The 17,182-nt window shown below is 38.1% G+C and overlaps 1 protein-coding gene across 1 annotated transcript in view; it reads right to left on the reverse strand.

The window, feature by feature from the left end:
* Positions 1-4,635: 4,635 nt before the first annotated feature.
* Positions 4,636-17,182, reverse strand: part of map1ab (microtubule-associated protein 1Ab) — a 36,660-nt gene continuing 24,113 nt past the window's right edge. Inside the window, exons 5-7 of the mRNA XM_059536895.1 lie at positions 6,721-17,059; positions 5,726-5,955; positions 4,636-5,468 (exon numbers count right to left, since the gene is read on the reverse strand). Of these exons, the coding sequence (XP_059392878.1) occupies positions 5,313-5,468; positions 5,726-5,955; positions 6,721-17,059 (10,725 nt within the window). The 3' untranslated portion in view covers positions 4,636-5,312. The remainder of the gene's footprint in view (positions 5,469-5,725; positions 5,956-6,720; positions 17,060-17,182) is intronic.

Genomic DNA, 17,182 nt, shown 5'->3' on the forward strand with positions numbered 1-17,182 from the left:
TCAAGGTAAGTGCGCAAAGGTCTCTCTCACACACTCTCTCTCTCTTTCTCATACACACACACATACACACACAATATAATATGCTGTTAATACTCCATATAACTTCATATACAAGGGTTAATGGTCCCACCTAGTGATCAACTGTAAAAATAACAAATGTTACCTCTTCCCAACAGGGAAAACCACCAACAATCAAGAATCTCACAAGCACTATAATTTGCTGTTATACTCCATATAACTCCATATACAAGCCAGAAACTAAGCCTTTTTTGCACAGGCCTATCTAAAGGGTTAATGGTCCCACCTAGTGATCAACTGTAAAAATAACAATTTTTTTCCTCTTCCCAAAAGGGAAAACCACAAACAATCAAGAATGCATGATTATATGGTGTCATGGCTTTGCAATCAAAAAAATGTCATTATAATGGAAGTCAATGGGGCAAAAACAGCCACCAACAACAAATGAGGGAGAAAAAATTTAAATCTAATGCTGCACAAAAACTAAAAATGCATCAAAGCCAATGTTGCTACTAATCTTTGGCATGCACAAGACTGTTATAAAAAGTGAAAAAAAAAATCCAGCCACAATTACTTTTATATTGAAAATAAGTCATTTTGTGTGTTTTTTCCCCCAAATCAGTGACATCATTTATTAACTTGGCAATTAAAGAGTTAAAATCTTGGGTTTTTGTAAAACATTTGTTAGTTTTGATCAGGACTGAAGTTGATTAACAGATTTATGCAAAAAAAAAAAAAAAAAATCTGATACATTTTTACAGCAGTTTAATTGAGTGGATGTTTTCATCCCGAACATAACGAAAGGGTAGTGAATTTGAACAATGCACAAGGGTTAAAGAAATAAATATTTATATTAATTTCAGAGCGTTTAATGTTACATTACAGTAATATTAATACTGAATCCTCTATTAATAATCAGTCAGCTTAAGTAATTTTCAATATAATCATCAATAACTGAGACAAGTGCTCGGCACGATACAAAAGTAGCGCCCGACATTTAATTGAATGAGCATTTACTTTTTAAACAATAACTTCTAAACCTATCCACCTTTTTCCTGATGTAAAAATGGCTACAAAACAGTTCATTTTGCTGCTTGATATTGACAATTGATGTGTCCTATCATATTATTTTAATCTGTTTTCTTAAGAACACACTGGTTTGTTCTTAACAGCGGAATTCATTATAAAAATCCCTATGGAAAAAAATACTTGTGGAACCAACAGTGCAACAAGTTTAACTGGAAAATAAAATGAAATCAAGACATCCACACAGAAAGAGTTCTCCAATTTTTTATGTTTTTTATTGATGATGGGTTCCCTTTACAGTAAATCAGCAGAAATCTACTTTTGCACTGAGCTTTTAAAGACAGAATGTTGAATATTGCACTAAAGAATAAGAGAACTAAGATTCAGACAGCGCCAAAGAACGAGGAAATATCACAGCATCTTCTTGACAACATCTTAGGGCAAACAGAAGCCAAGCCCAATAATATATGCATATTTCAGTACCATAAAGACAGTTAGCTTCAAATATATCTTCTTAAAATAGTTTTAATTCTGATTACATTAAACGATTACATTCAGGAGTATAACTAATAAGGTCACATGCAAAGATGGATACATATACATATGGCCAAATGAATACATCACGATGATCCATTTGATGTAGAATGAAACCGAACTAATAGAGATTCGTAGAGGTACTTTAAGCAGTCTTTTTTATCTTTAGGAAATTAGAAGTACAATGACCATAGAACTTTCTTAAAAGAAAGCATTTCTCACAGATGACCGCATCAGCTATTTTGATTTATGTACAGGTTACGCCATTTGTTTTGATTTCTATTTTGGCTTTTTTAAGTGTAAAGAAGGAAACCTCGCGTCTGTAGATTTATCCGTTTTCAGTATGTTAGTTTTGAAACAGCCGTCTGCAAACCAAAGTTTTTGAATCTTATTTTCAAGAGTTCTGTATCTGTACTAAAATCAGCAACAGCTGAACATTTAATATTTTGTCATGAGTCACTGACGATTCTAACCAGTTCTTTCTGTGACCCATTTTCTGAGGTTCACTTGTTCCCTGTGCATATTTTGCTAGTTCTTTGTTCAAGCAGCATCCAGCAAAGCAACTTTTACATTCAAAAATATTATTTCAAGTTAGTGCATTCATCTTTAACAGAAGAATCACAGCTAATTAACAAGAACATACAGTACTTGTTACTAAGGCCAGGTATTTGAAATAAAACACTCATATTTTCAAATATGAAAATATATCTACACCATACGAGGTACAGTACAGATTCAGCCCATTTTAACAATCCCTCTAGCAAAAAATAAATTAATTTTGTCTTAGTGTGGGTTTGCGTACACCGGTGGAATTTGGGTGTGATTTTGCGAATAATTCTGTATCTAACCAATAAACTAGTGTAATCTTCAAGGTTTACTGAGGCCCTACAGCTAAGTTCTTAGGCTTTGACCACCATTACTAACCTGTGTGTGCGTTCTCAGCAAGTAAAAGTACACAAAGACCCTGTCACTTTGACCATCTCAAAGACAACTTCTCTGAGTGAACTTAAATCTAGATTAAAATAACACAAAATTAATTCTACTGCAATGCTTAAAACTGACTTTTACATTAAAAAACAAGACAAAAACTTAAAGCAGTCTAAAAACTATCCACTCACTGGGAATATACTGGATTAGGGTTAGGGGTGCATTTTTTCAGAGCTTGTTTTCTAACAGGATGGATGATGGCACTACTGCCTTTGAAAGCAAAGGTTCTTTCAAGGACAAAACAAATGTGCATTTACCAATGAGGTCTTGATGTTTGCTATCGAAGAAACTGTTCACAATGTAACTGAAAATGTAGAGCCACTGTTACATCGAGAAAATTACAGATTGCTAATTTGTTTTCTTGCCTCCAGTGCAAACAGAAACACTAATTGTTAGCTTGTTTTTTGTAAATTATATAACTTCAGGTTAGGCTGAATTTTTATTCTTTGTAAAGATATAAGCAATAAAAATGCCAAAATTCAAAAGAAAAGTCAAAACTGTATCTTTAAACTGTCCCTGTTCTAGTACTTTAACCCCTGGTTTCACAGACAAGGCTTAAGCCTAGGCCCAGACTAAAATGTAAATCTGAGCGGTTTCAACTGAAAGAAACTTGCTCGGACTGATCTTAAAACATGCCAGTGCTTTTGTTTTGTCTAAAGATGTACACCAGTAATGCTTTTCTCTAAGGCATGTTTATAAAAATTAATTAAATGTCCTAATTGAAGTATGGCCTAATCCTGGCTTAGGCTAAGCTCCTGTCTATTAAACAGGGCCTACGAGTATTTGTTCTCTATAACAGACCACCATACAATTTAATTTAGATAATAACTAGCTAAATTAGTTCTTTTCCACATTGCCAGACCAAAAAACAAATGTTGATCAGTCATTTTAATTGAAATTTTTATATTTGTTTTTTCAAATAAATTAAGATGTTACATAATTATTTACATGAGGATGCCTGTCTACCAAACTGACTTCATTTTAAAAAAGTGCATTTGTACTAGGTGCAACAAAGTAGTTATTATAATTATAAATGCCTGCTGTTTGATAATACTCACACTTCCCAGTCAATTGAAACTTTTATAGCTTAAACCTAAAGAAGTAAGGCTATGAAGAATTTTCTAATTTTAGTTCATCCAAAATAAATGCGTGTGTATGTATGTATAACTATGTAATAACTAAGAATTTTCTTTGTTAAACAACACACAAAAGGCACGAGGGTAACCCTCACTGTCTGCTCTCACAGCAACCGTGAAAACAAATATTCAATTCTGTTGATTAGTCTCTCTATAACAAATGTCTCTACTGCTACATTTTGATACATAGTGTAATTTCCACCAGTTTCCTTTCAATCAAGTTAAACCTAAAGTGCTTGCGAGCCAGAGAATCTCATCTTGGGGAAGAAAAAAAAATCAGGTCAAGTATATCAACAACACACAAACAAAACATTCAGCATGTCACAAGTGTGAATCCTTTACACCAAAATATAGAACAGATTATTTGAAGCGTTATTGTTGTTGGTCTTTACATTTTTGTCATATTTTCACTCAATCGACAGAACATCTTGTAATTGGCAACTCTAATGGTGGTCTACTCAATTAATGGGCAGATGGTATTCAAACTGCTCATTATTAGTATGCTTTTGAAGAGATCTGGACCCCAACAGATCCCCAAAGCATTTTACTAGATTAATATACTAACAACATTTAGTCCAAGATAGAGAGCAGCATGCTTTAGTACAGCACTTGCAATACTGAAAAAACACAAAACTCTTATTCTTTCTATAACCTTTTACCTTCTATATCCTGAGCCACACAATCATGTTAGAGTCTAGTCACCCAAAATCTGTCATATCAGTAGGTTAGTAGTTTGTAAAGATGCCATCTACTTTGCTTTACTTTTAAAATCATGCACATATACATGTACAGTCTTCACTACTATCATATTATTGAGTGCTAGACTGCTTAGATGTTTGAATAGAAAAAAGATCCATCTTTGTCACCTAAGGGACACAAATCTTGGATTATGTTTGATATTGTAAATCGTCATTTGAAAGAATTGAGATTTGACACAATTTCTCATTGGATTAGCAATTTATAGTACAGTTATTTCTTTCTTCACTCATCTGCTGGTATGTGATCACATGGGGAGACTTGTCTAGCCTCATTGTAAACGTAGCTCACAAGACAGCTACTCTGAAGTTTTTTTGAGTCTGTTCTCAGAGGTTTGTTTGCTCTAAGGCCTTCTGACCTTATGTTAAAAGTATGTTCTCCCAGGCAACTGTGTCTATATGTGGTATGTCTGCTAAAATTGATGATAAAGGATGTGAAACATTAATCAGATGATGTATTAACCAATTCACAGCACATTTTTTGTGCTTTGAATTCAAATTCCAGGCAAGATAAAATCTTGGTCTCTTAAGTTATGTTAAAGAATATGAGAAAACAAAATGTTTAATGCAACTTTAGCCTACTTAACATCATATAATTATTTCATAGCAGCTAGCTAGTGAACATTCAGTTTTCTGCCAAAGCATTGCAGATGCAAACAAAAATGTACAATAGATTCAGGACCAAAGCTTATAATAAAGTCCTTTGACAGCACTAGGATTTTGTTGAATTTTTAAGGATTAGAATACAAACTGTGAATGGCAGCAGATGGAATGTTGTGGGTGGAGTAACTCATCTAAACCTAAAAGATTAGAAATGAATGCGGAATGAATGGAAAGCTCTAAATAGAAAACCAATTCAAAATTCTATTTTGCAGGCTGGGAAAGATTCATCCTGCATAACCACTGTGCTGCTGCTGGCCAAGACCATTATATTCAGGTCCTGTTGTTTCTCATGGGTCTGCTGATACCAGTCCCGAGTTACCTCTGTGTCATGTGTAGGGATTAAAGTGACCTAAATGAAAAGAAGATGGTCAGATTAACTATGAATTGCAGTTTTTGCTTTTTATTTGTTTTTAAATCCTTACATTAAACATGTTTAATTAATATCTTGAGTGCACTTTAACTTTGCCGGGCCAAACCCCCCCTCCCCCTCCTTTTTTTTGCCATACTTGACACCAGTTTGAAAGTCCCCGTTTTAGGGAATTACTACATCAATCATAAAAACATACTCATCCATATATTTCGTTTTAGTGTAAAGTCGAATCATACCTGTAGATTAGTGCCCCATTGTGCTTTCCCTTCTAGGAGTGCATCTAGAACGGCACGGCTGGGTTCACCACTGCCTGGGTCATTTCCACTGACGACATAGTATGCTGCTCGCACTCGCTTGAAGAATTCTTGATCAACATTTTTAGCACTGCAGTGGTTGGGAATGTAAGCTAGATCGACATAGATGGGTGGTCCAGGTGAATTCCCAGCAGTGGATTTCAGGTTGGATCCTAAAAGAATATACCACTGGTTATTTGCATGTGTGGTTTAATGAAGAACCATTGCTGTAGAGTTGAGATATTGGTCTGGCTTTTACTGATATTTCTTCCATGTTATGATTGATTGCCATTGAATGGACAACATTAAAATTCTGTACTCGTTTTTCTAAATAAATTAAAAACACTAATTAAAAAGCACTAAAACAAAAAGTTATTTTAAATGCTACAAGTGAATTTAGGTATCACAATATTATAATTTACAGTATGAAAATGGATGAAAATTTTAGCAAAGATTACTTTTTAAAGCATTAAATATAGTTTTTGAAAAATTAATTTGAGTATTACATGACAGTGGAGATAATCTAAATGTAGATATCCACCTTTTTCTTCAGTGTGGAAGTAGGCCTATAGGCAAGACTTTTGGTTCATTATCCGCTATAAGGAAATAACGAGAAGAATAACAACATGCAGTAAACGGTAAACTATTTGCTCTACAAACCAGTGTGTTTATAATTAAGATAATACATTAAAATAATATGGTAAGACACACCAATTTTCAATATCAAGCAGCAAAATGAACTGTTCTGTTCAGCTAAAAATAGCTGGATGCGGATGAAACCGGAAGCCAGACCCATAGAATTTATGCCCATTTTTACGGGAAGAAAAAGGTGGGTAGGTAAATTAACATGCACAGTTAAATATTCAATATTAACTGATTTAAATCTCTAACATTACTCAATAACTGATATGGTACTAATGTGTTATGCATGTTTGTACCTGCATTACTCTTTACGCCATTAACCAGTCCTCTTCCTGGGTTGTAGATGTCTCCTCTGGATCCCTGCGTCTCAGACATTTTAGACAGACGAAAAGTCTTCTCCGAATCTTTTCTTTTAAGATCATGAGGTGAGGAGTCTTTGGATGTCTGCTTCACAGGGGTACTAGATCTCCTGCTTTTTGTATCTCCTTTACGTGCCGGCGATGCAGACTTTCCTAGCGTCTTCCTCAAGCCTCTATTTGTTTTTATGTCTTTCTTCACTGGTCGTTCAGTGTGGGTCTGGCCATTAAGAAGGGCCTCTGGGTCCACCATGCACACATCAGGGTGCGGAGGGTGAGGAAGAGTGTCTTTCATTGGTATGGGCGGGGGATCGTGACTCCTCGGGGAGGACGAATGATGACTTCCTCGACTGCCGCCAGCTGCAGACATTTTGTCCACAGGTAGATGTTCTGCATCTTCATCAGAATCAAGGTTCCCTTCTGCTGTTATTGAAGGACATTCCTCAGTCTCTGGAGGAACATCTGAGTCAGACTGAGATGGTAGTGACTCGCTCAAAGATGTAGGAGGAGTTTCCTCCCCTGCTAGCATAATGCCTTGCCCAGTCGATGTACCACTCAGTATGCAGTGAGATCCCTCCTTACCATCTTCATGGCGACTGTGGGGATGACGATGCTGTTGCTTGTGAGATCTCCTTTTGACAGAATGCTGCTCACGCTCATCACCATCATCATCCCTTGAATGATCACTTCTAGCATCTTCCTCTTCATCCTCACTCGATAGTTCCTGTGGGCTTGGATTAATGAAGGATGGAGAGACATCTCCTTTAAGTTGTTTAAAGAGCGAAGGTGAATGTGAGGATGTGGCCTCCATACCAAGATCAGTACGTCGAGTGAATTCCTCATCTGACTTCTTGGAGACCTCAGGATAACAAGCCTGTGCTCCTGATAGTGGAGTTGGTGGATGTTCTTTTGAATCATACTTTATTTCCTTTTCTTCCCCCCCCTTTTCCTCCTTTATACTCTCATAAACCTCTTTTTGATTCTCATCCTCATTTTCATGCTGCATTGTGGACCCAAAGGCACTATGCTGGCTGGACTCAACTGTATCTGTTTTTTTGGTGTCTTCTTCCATCATCTTTTCTTCTGTTTGCTCTTTCTTCTCTTCCATTTTTTCTTTACATTCCTTTTCTACAATTGTTTCAGTTTGTTCTACCTCTTGTTTTACTTTTGACTGCTCCATTTTCCCTTCACAATCGCTCTGCTGCTCTGACTTCTTGCCATCACCTAGACTCTCTCCCATCTTTTCTGACTTCACTTCAACCATCTTTTCAGCTTTTATCTGTTCTTCCTCCATTGCTATATGGTTTACTCCTTCTTTCTCATCTGTCTCACATTCCTCTTCATATTCCATTTTTCTCACTTTTGCTTCTTTCATTTCAACCCCCTCCTGTACTTTTTCAGACAAGTCTTTAATTTTCTCAGACTTCTCTGCCCCTTCTTGCTTCATACTTTGTTCACTTTGTGTGTTGGTACTGAGAGGCACACATGTTGTATCTAGCTCCTTCTGAGAACTTTTCATTTCTGTTGTTCCATCTGTGGTTTGCAGATCAAATGGACATAATATTGTGGTTGAGGGTTTTACATCAGCAAGTTGTTCTGGTAAAGATGCTGTGCTTAAATTTTCAGTAGCTGAAGATCTTTCACATTCAATTCTACATGGTAAGGTTCCGTCCTCAAAACTGCTTTTGTTATTCTCAGGCTCATCATCAGAGGATTTTTCCTGCAACTGTTTGTCTGTAGAGTCAGCCTTCTCCAAAGGTGCAATTTTAAACTTAAGAGATGTCGCAGATGCCACCTCAGTTGGGTGAGTTGCATCCTCAGAAGTTGCTGATTCTGGTGATTTTGAGGAATGTGGCTCTGCTACATGTTTAGAAATAGAGACATGATCCGTGTCAGATTTAATGCTTGACATATCCTCCTCTGACTTTTCCTCTGTTGATGATGTTTGATCTTGAAGTAATGATTTGGATTCCTCCAAGGGACTGAGAGGAGAAAACTTGGCAAGACTAGATACTGATTCAGCTGTAATTGTAGCAGGTGTCATTCGGTCTGTGACTTCCATGTATTCATCTTTTTTTAAACATGGTAAATCCATAATGGGCGACTCTTCCTCTTTTAGCGATGAATACTCATATGATATACTGTCTCCATCTGATCGTAGTTGGACACTAGGAATATTAATCAATGATTCTAGGCCTTCTCCAGGATGTTGACCAGTTGAATATGAGGCAGATGTTGAGGAAGAGTAACTAAAGGATGAAGATGATGAGTAAGTTGCATCAGACGTGGCTGATTGAGCAACAGCTTGGAATTCAGTCAATTCGTGCTTTTTATCAGATGTTTTCTGTGGTTCAAGTTTGTCATCGCTGGGTTTGGGTATGCCATAGTGGACTAAACAAGAATCTTTTTTCTTGGACTGTTCATCCTCCTTGCTGATTACATCCTTGTGCTCTGCAGGTACTGATGAAGGCTCTGTTATGTTAGACTTTTTTGTGGATGAATCACCAGATGTATCTATCTGTAGATCTTCTGCAGATGCTCCAGATGCTAAGTAATCAGTAGTATCTTCTTGTTTTGTTCCAAGTGGTTTAGATATAGTCATGCTATCAAATGCTACTTTGGACTCTTTTTCAGACATCTCTCTGGCACCTTTTTCAATGTCCAAGTCACTTGCATCTTCCTCTTCCTCCTCCTCATAGTCATCCTCTTCTTCTGCAAATATTTTTTGGCTTCTGACCAAGCATTCCTCTGTCTCTGTACTCACGATTAATGACTTGCTGGAAAGAGAATCAGTTTTTCCAGAGCACTCAAGAGCAAGAACATTGTCTTCAACTTTCATGGACTGCCATGAAGAACCAGGAGTGCTGGTGTTGGGATCTTCAGGTGATAACCTTGCAGAAAGCATGTCCTTTTCAGGTGGTGAGTATCGACCAGAAGAAAACGGGTCGCTTTGGCTTTCAGCTGAATACAGTTTGTTTTTATCTTTGTTACCTTCACTTGAGAGTGGACTCTCCATTTTGTTCTCATCAGAAGCAGATGTTGATGAAGTTGTTAGACTCTGAAGACTTTCATCTTGTGATGATGTAAGAAGTCCTTGTGGAGAGGAAGCAACAGTCACATGGGTTTTGGTCTTGTCCAGGTCCTCTGAATGAGGCATTGCCAATGTTCCTTCTGTTTTCTGGTCTTTTTCTTGTGTATCAGTTTTTGAAAGGCTGGAAGCAGATGTACATGGCTCTTTATCTGGCAATTTAACATGACTTCCACCATCTTTTCCTTGAAGATGAGAATGTGTATCCTCTTTCTCCTTCTCTTCTCTCTCCAATTTCTCAGATTTATCTTGCACATCACTAGAGGCAAACAAGCTTGAACCTGCTGCCGAAGTGGCTTTGCTGTCAATTGTAGAACTGGTGTCAACAAAAAGATCTGGTTTATCTTCTCTAACCAAATCTTCTTCTTGGTATCGCTCCTTATTGTCTTGCTCTGAATAGGCACTGTGGCTGCTGTGAATACCTGGAGAGGTCTGGTAATCAACCTTGCTGAAAGACACTGGCTCTTCATCACTTTGTTCCTCTCCTGAACAAGTAGCTCCAAGCAATGTGGCCTGACTTGTTTTTTTGTCATCTAAATCTCTATCCAGACTAGGGTACTGGTCCTCTTCCTCTCTTCCTTTCTCAGTGTCTTTTGAAACAGGCTTTTCATATGGCTCATATTTAGAGGCTTCATAGCTTTCTTTTTCCACTTCATAAGTCATCTTGTCATCAGATTTCATTTTCTCACTATCAGACTTTTCAGCACATTTCTCATCAGCACTGCCAGTCTTTTGAAAATCAGAATGTGTCTCTAGCCCTGGAGAGGAAATCTCTCGTTCTCCTTCCCTTTCCCTCTCAGCCTCCTTCTCCAGTTTTATTGCTTCCTTTGAAGAAAGCAATGCTTCATGTTGGTCATCCTCAACACTTGCCTGACTGTCAGAGCTGGGCAGTGTGATACTTGTTGGTTTGCTCTCAGTTAGAGTCTCGGATACAGCTTTAGTACTTGTATCTGTAGAAGGTGGTGTAAGTGATGCTGTATCCACCTTACACTCCTTCTCTGGTTCAGGTGACGTTCCACTGTAATCTCTAGTCAACTCTAAATTGGCCACAATTTCCTCTTTTTTCATACTTGTCTCAGAACTGCTTGCCTTTGGTTCTTCATACTTCCAAGGTTCCACTGATAATGGTCTTGAACCAGCCCCTCCCATACAAACAGCATCTCCTTCATCCTCCTCAGTACTTTCATCTTCATCTGAAAATTTGGTTGGAAATGTAGTTTCAAAGGTTGACTTGGTGTCTTTTGTTTTGTCCACAGTTGAGGAGGCTTCTTCAATGAATTTTTCTTTATAATCTAAATTTAATTTGAATCCAATGTCTGACGATGGGAATGTATGTGTTTCATGAAATGATGTGTCTTGTTTGATATCTCCTTTAGGTTCATCTTTCAATTCCACTTTTTCTTTACAACTAAGATCTGAGGTCTCAAACATTTGTTCTGAAGGTTCTACCAAAGATTTTGGTTTGGCTCCCAAGTCCATTTTGCTGTCTAATTCATCTGACACCAATTTTGATGCATCTTCTTTAATTAGTTTATCCTCTAGCTTTTTGCTTACTTTTGAATTGGTTGTTTTATCTTCTGCAAAGGGAAGATCTGTTTTCTTCAGTGTGTTTAAAGTATCATGATCTGATTTTGAATCCAGAGTTTTTGTTTCTGTTGGAATCTGTTCTGGCTTTTCTTCCCCAGATATTGTCTTATGTTCTTGTTTTGTGTCAGATGGCACATCTGTCACCATGCTTGGTTGAAGTTCTTCAGTTTCAATCTCTTCAGTGTGTTTTTCTTCATACTGTTGGTCGTTTTTAGCAGCGGCAATCATGAATACTGATTGATCTGTAGATATCTGAAGTTGAGTATCCTCTGCACACTTATCTTTAGATTCATACGGTTTTGGGGAAATGTCTTCAAACTTGACTGGATGTTCAGATTTGACAAATATGCCTTTGCTTATTTCATCCTCTTTAGCTGGCACATCTTCTTTCTCTGTTATTGTCTGGGGTAAACTCTTCACTTCAGAATCAAAATCAGATTTAGAGATAGTATGCATATCTCTTTTTTCATAAGTCTGACTTTCTGTAGACTCTTCATCTGGTTTGCTAGTTAGCTTCACAAACTCTTTGTTTTTCTGGTCCTGATCATCTTCAGAGGACACATCTAATTTCTCAGATTCAGACAGCAAAACTTGACCATGGCTCAATTCTGGTTGTTCGTCTTTAGCTTCTTGGTCATATATTGGTAAGGAGTCCATTTTGTCTGTAATGGAAATTTGTGTTATGGATTTAGTGTCCTCTACGGTTTCTATATCTTGGCTAGTTTTATCTGTGTCCTGTGAAATGATGGAATTTGTTATTTGAGACTCTTCTTTGTATGACACAGCTGCTTTTTCTAAATGTTGTGTGGTTTGAGTTTCTTCCAATAGCTTCTCCTTTAAGTCTTCATCTTGTTTACTAGTAATTTCAGTCTCACTTAGAGTTGCCTCTAAACTATGAGGTTTCATCTCTTGTGCTGACATCCCTTTAGATTCTTGATCATCTTTAGCAGAAATATCCTTCTCTATAATGGAAACTTCTACATGCATCTCTGTAGACTGAACATCTGGTTTTGAGAGAGAAATTAGCTCTGGCATTACAGATTTTACTTTCTCTACATTTGTATCCCTAGAGTCCTGGTGTTCTTTGGCAGCTGAAATCATTTTCTCATATGTCAGTCCAGCCTCACTTTTACTTTCTACCTTTTCTTCATCTTTCAGTGTAACATCCGGTTTTTCACTTAACTGTTGTATTTGAGATTTGAGGCCATCTGTGTCTTCCTTAAGTGGTCTTATACAGACAGATGAATCAGTTTCCTCCAAAGCCACCTGTTCAAGTGTAAAATTAACTGATTCAGATTTCGGCTCCGAGGTCTTTTCCGGTTTAGTAGTCACATCTGTCTCTACAGTGACTTGTGTTTCCATATATGCTTTGGCTACTTCCTGAGATATTGATGTTTCTGCTTTTATATCTAGGCTTTCTATGGGCTGACAAGATATATCAGTCGGATCTTTCTCTTTAGATTCCTTGTCAAATTTAGAAGATATTTTGGCTTTCTCTGACTGAATTTCTTCTTTTTCATTCTCCTGTTTTTCTATCTCAGAACTTTCCAGAACTGCTGGAAAACTCTTTTCTGGAAACTCTTCTTCATTTAAATTTTTCTTATCAAAATCCTCTTTATAGGGCAATGCTGCTTTATCTGGTTCTGATATTACATCACCTTTATCTGTAACCTCTGCGTACTTTAAGAATTGGTCTTCCTCCTTATGTTTTCCTTCCATATCATCTCTCTCATGCTTTTCTTTCTCCTTCTCTCTTTTCTCTTCTTTGTCTGTAGACAATTTAAAATCACAGGTTTCTTCAATGTCATGATCATCAGATAATTTGGTATGTTTATCCTCTAGAATTACAGCCTTGCTGCTCTCTTTTATGTCCTCTTCAACTTTGCCCTTCTTTTCAACACTTGGATCAGGCATTACCTTTGTATCACTTATTTCTTTTGATGGTAGAACTGGTAGACTTTCTTTTTTAGCTGACAAGTCATCAACAAGTAGAGATGGTGCAGAGGTTGCTTCCTGGGTTCTCTCTTTTTCATCCTCCTCCGCTTGAGGTATTTCTTTCTCATCTAAAATACCAGGTTTTTGTTTTACACTCTCCTTTTCAGATTCAATTTCAATGGGGCTAACTGGGACTCCTGGTTCTTGATGAGTCTCTATAAGAGGAACTTTATCCTTCCCTTCCACAGGTGACATTCTGAGTGGAGAGTGAGATGCACTAGGTGGTTCAGAATGTGTAGGAGAAGCCATTTTTACAGTGCTGTCATCAGGACTAATGCATCGTTCTTCCACATCTGGAAAAACACTAGCTTCAGCAACAGTAAGCTTAGTAACACTGTGAGATGGGGAAGAGAGAATTGTTTGTACATCAAAAGATGAGTCCTCCCTAGAAGGAGATACTGATGCCTTCTCCATCTCAGATGAAGTATCAGGAACTAAAGGCACAGGACTTTTGGGTTTGTCCATTTCTTTCTCCTTGTGTTCAATTTTATCAGATGAGGCATATGATTCTTGTAACTTTCCAAGTGAAATGTCAACATTTGGTGTTTGATCCTCATATTCATCCTCCTCTTCATCACCGTAATGGGCAGCCATCTCAATTCCCTCAGTTTTACCTTCTAAGGGAAGTGGTGGAGATTCCTCAGAGGGAGATGATTTGAAACACTTGTCTTCCTCTAAGGAGGATGTTGGTGAGATGGTTCCTGCTGAATGTAGGTAGTCTTTTCCTTGGGTGGCATCAGTCTGAGTAACCGGTTGAACAGTATCCAAAACAAGAGAACTTTTTCCAGTGTCTTCAGTCTGAGGTGCTGTGACAGATGTCACTGACTGATCTTCAGCAACGGAAGTGGGTAAAGAAGACAGTTTGTCATACTCTGTTATAGATGTTGCTGAAGAAACATGTTCTTCTTCAGCTAGTGGTGCAGCAAATATGCTGGTGTAGATGGAAATAGATGGCTCCTGTGCACCGATCAATACTTTGCCAGTTCCATTGCCCATTGCAGCAGCTTGCATTTCTCTCATTCCATGGATGGCATCAAAGGAGCCTGGTTGGTCTGGGACCGAGACATCATAGCTACCAACCTCATATTGAAGGTGTGGTATCCTGTCCTCTGCTTCTTCATGGATCTCCTCATCTGAGATGGTCTGTTCAGTCTCAGAGTAACCAGGGATGGTTTCATCCTGAATGTATGATATGTTTTCTGCTGCTGCAGCTCCTTGGGCTGTAGAGGTAATGCCAGCTGTAACACCTCCAACATTTGACAAGTATACATCCTCTTCTTCTTTGACTTTCTCAGCAGAGAAATCCTTTATTTCTTCATCTGCAATGGCATCCAAATCCTCTGCCTCCTCTAGCTCAGCTTTTTCAATCACATCCTCTTCTTCAAACTGCTCCTCTTCAGCTTCAGTCTTTCTTTCCTCCACTTGTTTTTGCTTCTCCATTTCCTCAACTTCATGTTTTCTGTCCACACCCTCTAAATCTTTGGTTTCCTTTGTTGTCCCTTCATCCTCTTCGTCTCCTATTCCCATGTCTTCCTCCTCTTCCTCCTCCTCTATCCTCTTCTTAACAGGCTGTATCTCAACCTCCTCCTCATCTTCATCTTCAATTGCAGCACCCTCATCCTCAAATTTCTCTAATTCTGATGTTTGGGTCTCATCCTCTTGTTCTTTCACTTCTGCTGATAGTACTTCTTGGATTTCTGCTGATGGTGCTACCTCTTTCTCTGTAGTTTTTTGTTTCACAATGTCAGTTTCTGTAACATGATCTTGTTCTTGTGCTTCTGCAACATTTGAAGTTTCATTGTCTTTTTCAGCTGGTAATTCATAGACAGTAAGAACACTTTTAGGAGCTTTAGATTGATCTGTTGTTTCAGTGGATCTCATTTCATCAAAGTCTTTTGTTAAATCATCTGGAGTAGATGGAGCAGATATTACTTCTCCTGTCCCTTTTTCAGGTTTCTTAGGCTCAGTCTTTTCAGCCACTGGTTGGACCACAATCTCTGCACTGTCTACCTTGGCAGTTGTAGGTTTGCTCTTTATTGTTTTGGGTTTCCCTTGGGTTTTGGCCTTGTGGAGTGTCTTTCTGACCTCTGGAGTAAAAGGTTTCAGGTCAGGTTTAGTTATTTTTCTCAGTTCAGGTTTTGGAGTGTCCTTGGTTTTAAACTTCTTCTCATCTTTTTTTACAACATCATCTTTTTTAATATCATGTTTTTCTTTTTTAACTTCCCTCCTTTCTTTGTCTTTCTTTTCATCCATTTTAGACACCCTTTCCTTGGGGTGTTTTTTCGGTGATTTCTCCTTCAATAATTTTTTCTTTTCTGTCACATCTGCTTTTGGTTTCAGTGGCTTGGTGTGCTTCTTTTCTTCTTTTTTCTCAATCTTGTTCTCATTGACTAAGTCACTCTTTATGTCGACAATGGAAACATCCTCATGCTCATCCGTTTCTTTCTTAAAAGGCTTAGCTGGTGCTTGAGTCTTGGGAGATGATTTGAGACTTTCTTTGCTGTCAGTTCTTTGCTTTAGCTTTGTTTGTTTTACTGCTGAAGGTGAAACACCAGAATTGATGTCTTTTTGGGTGGCTATTGGATACCGCAAGAAATCAAGGTGCTTCAACTTTTCAAGCCCTTCAAGGATTTTGTTCTGCGGTGCATTTCCTGGAAACAAGACTCGGATAATTTTTTCTGTAGGGTTGGCAGGGAGCCAAACAACGAGAGCAGTAATAGATGTCAAATACGGTACAGATATTTCTCCCTCTTTTCCATTGGGAAGTACTATCCCTGTCTTGGCCTTGCTGTTACCTGCCCACTTCTGCATGAGGAACTGCATTTCCTTACTGTCCTTCACAGGATTCAGGACAAACATGTCTAACCTGCCCACACCCATCTTGTGAAAAAGAGTGATGGGCTCAATGGTATTAGTAACTACTCGAAAAAGAGGCTCAGGCTTAATTTCTAGCTTGTTGAGGTACTGCAATGTAAGAGAGGCTTCCTCAATGCTTCGCTTGACTTTCAAATTCGATTCTGATGTGCGAAGCTTCTCAGGTACATTGAAGAACACAACTCCGAGCTCGGGTGATATCAGGTTCTTCATCCAATCACTGTAGGTGGTTGAGCCTTGAGACTGTTCTTCCTCTTGTTCTGCAACCTTCCTTTGAAGGAGTCCATTGATCCCGGGAAGATTATCAGCACCAATATGGGTTAAAAGGACAGAATCAATACGATCTAAATGTCTGACAAGCTTCCAGAAGCATGACCTTCTGTCAGAGCCACCATCAATCAGAATGTTAAAACCATTGACGGCAAAAAGTGCAGAATCCCCCCGTCCACCAGGAAAGATGTAGCAGCAAGGCTTTGACAGCTTTAGGAATCCTCCAGAGGTTGGAGGCTCAAGAAGGTCAAAAGGGCATGGTACATCCACAGTCTCAGATATGTATTCTGTAAACTCAGTGACCCCCTCCATCTTAGGGAGTATAGGCTCTGGATTCAGCCTATAATTCAGCAACTCCCTAATGCGTTGCTGTTGCCCCAGAGAACTCCAGCCTGCCTCACCACGGCAAGACACAGTTAGTGATGCCCGCTGTCCGGAGCTGGATTTAACCAGTAAATTACTGACCTACATGAGAAAAAACAAGTCCAAAATTAGTCACAATATATATATATATATATATATATATATATATATATATATATATATATATATATTAAATATAAATACAATTATATTATCTAAACTTGC

The sequence above is a fragment of the Carassius carassius genome, chromosome 43 (genome assembly GCF_963082965.1).
Source record: "Carassius carassius chromosome 43, fCarCar2.1, whole genome shotgun sequence".
Lineage (NCBI taxonomy): Eukaryota > Metazoa > Chordata > Actinopteri > Cypriniformes > Cyprinidae > Carassius > Carassius carassius.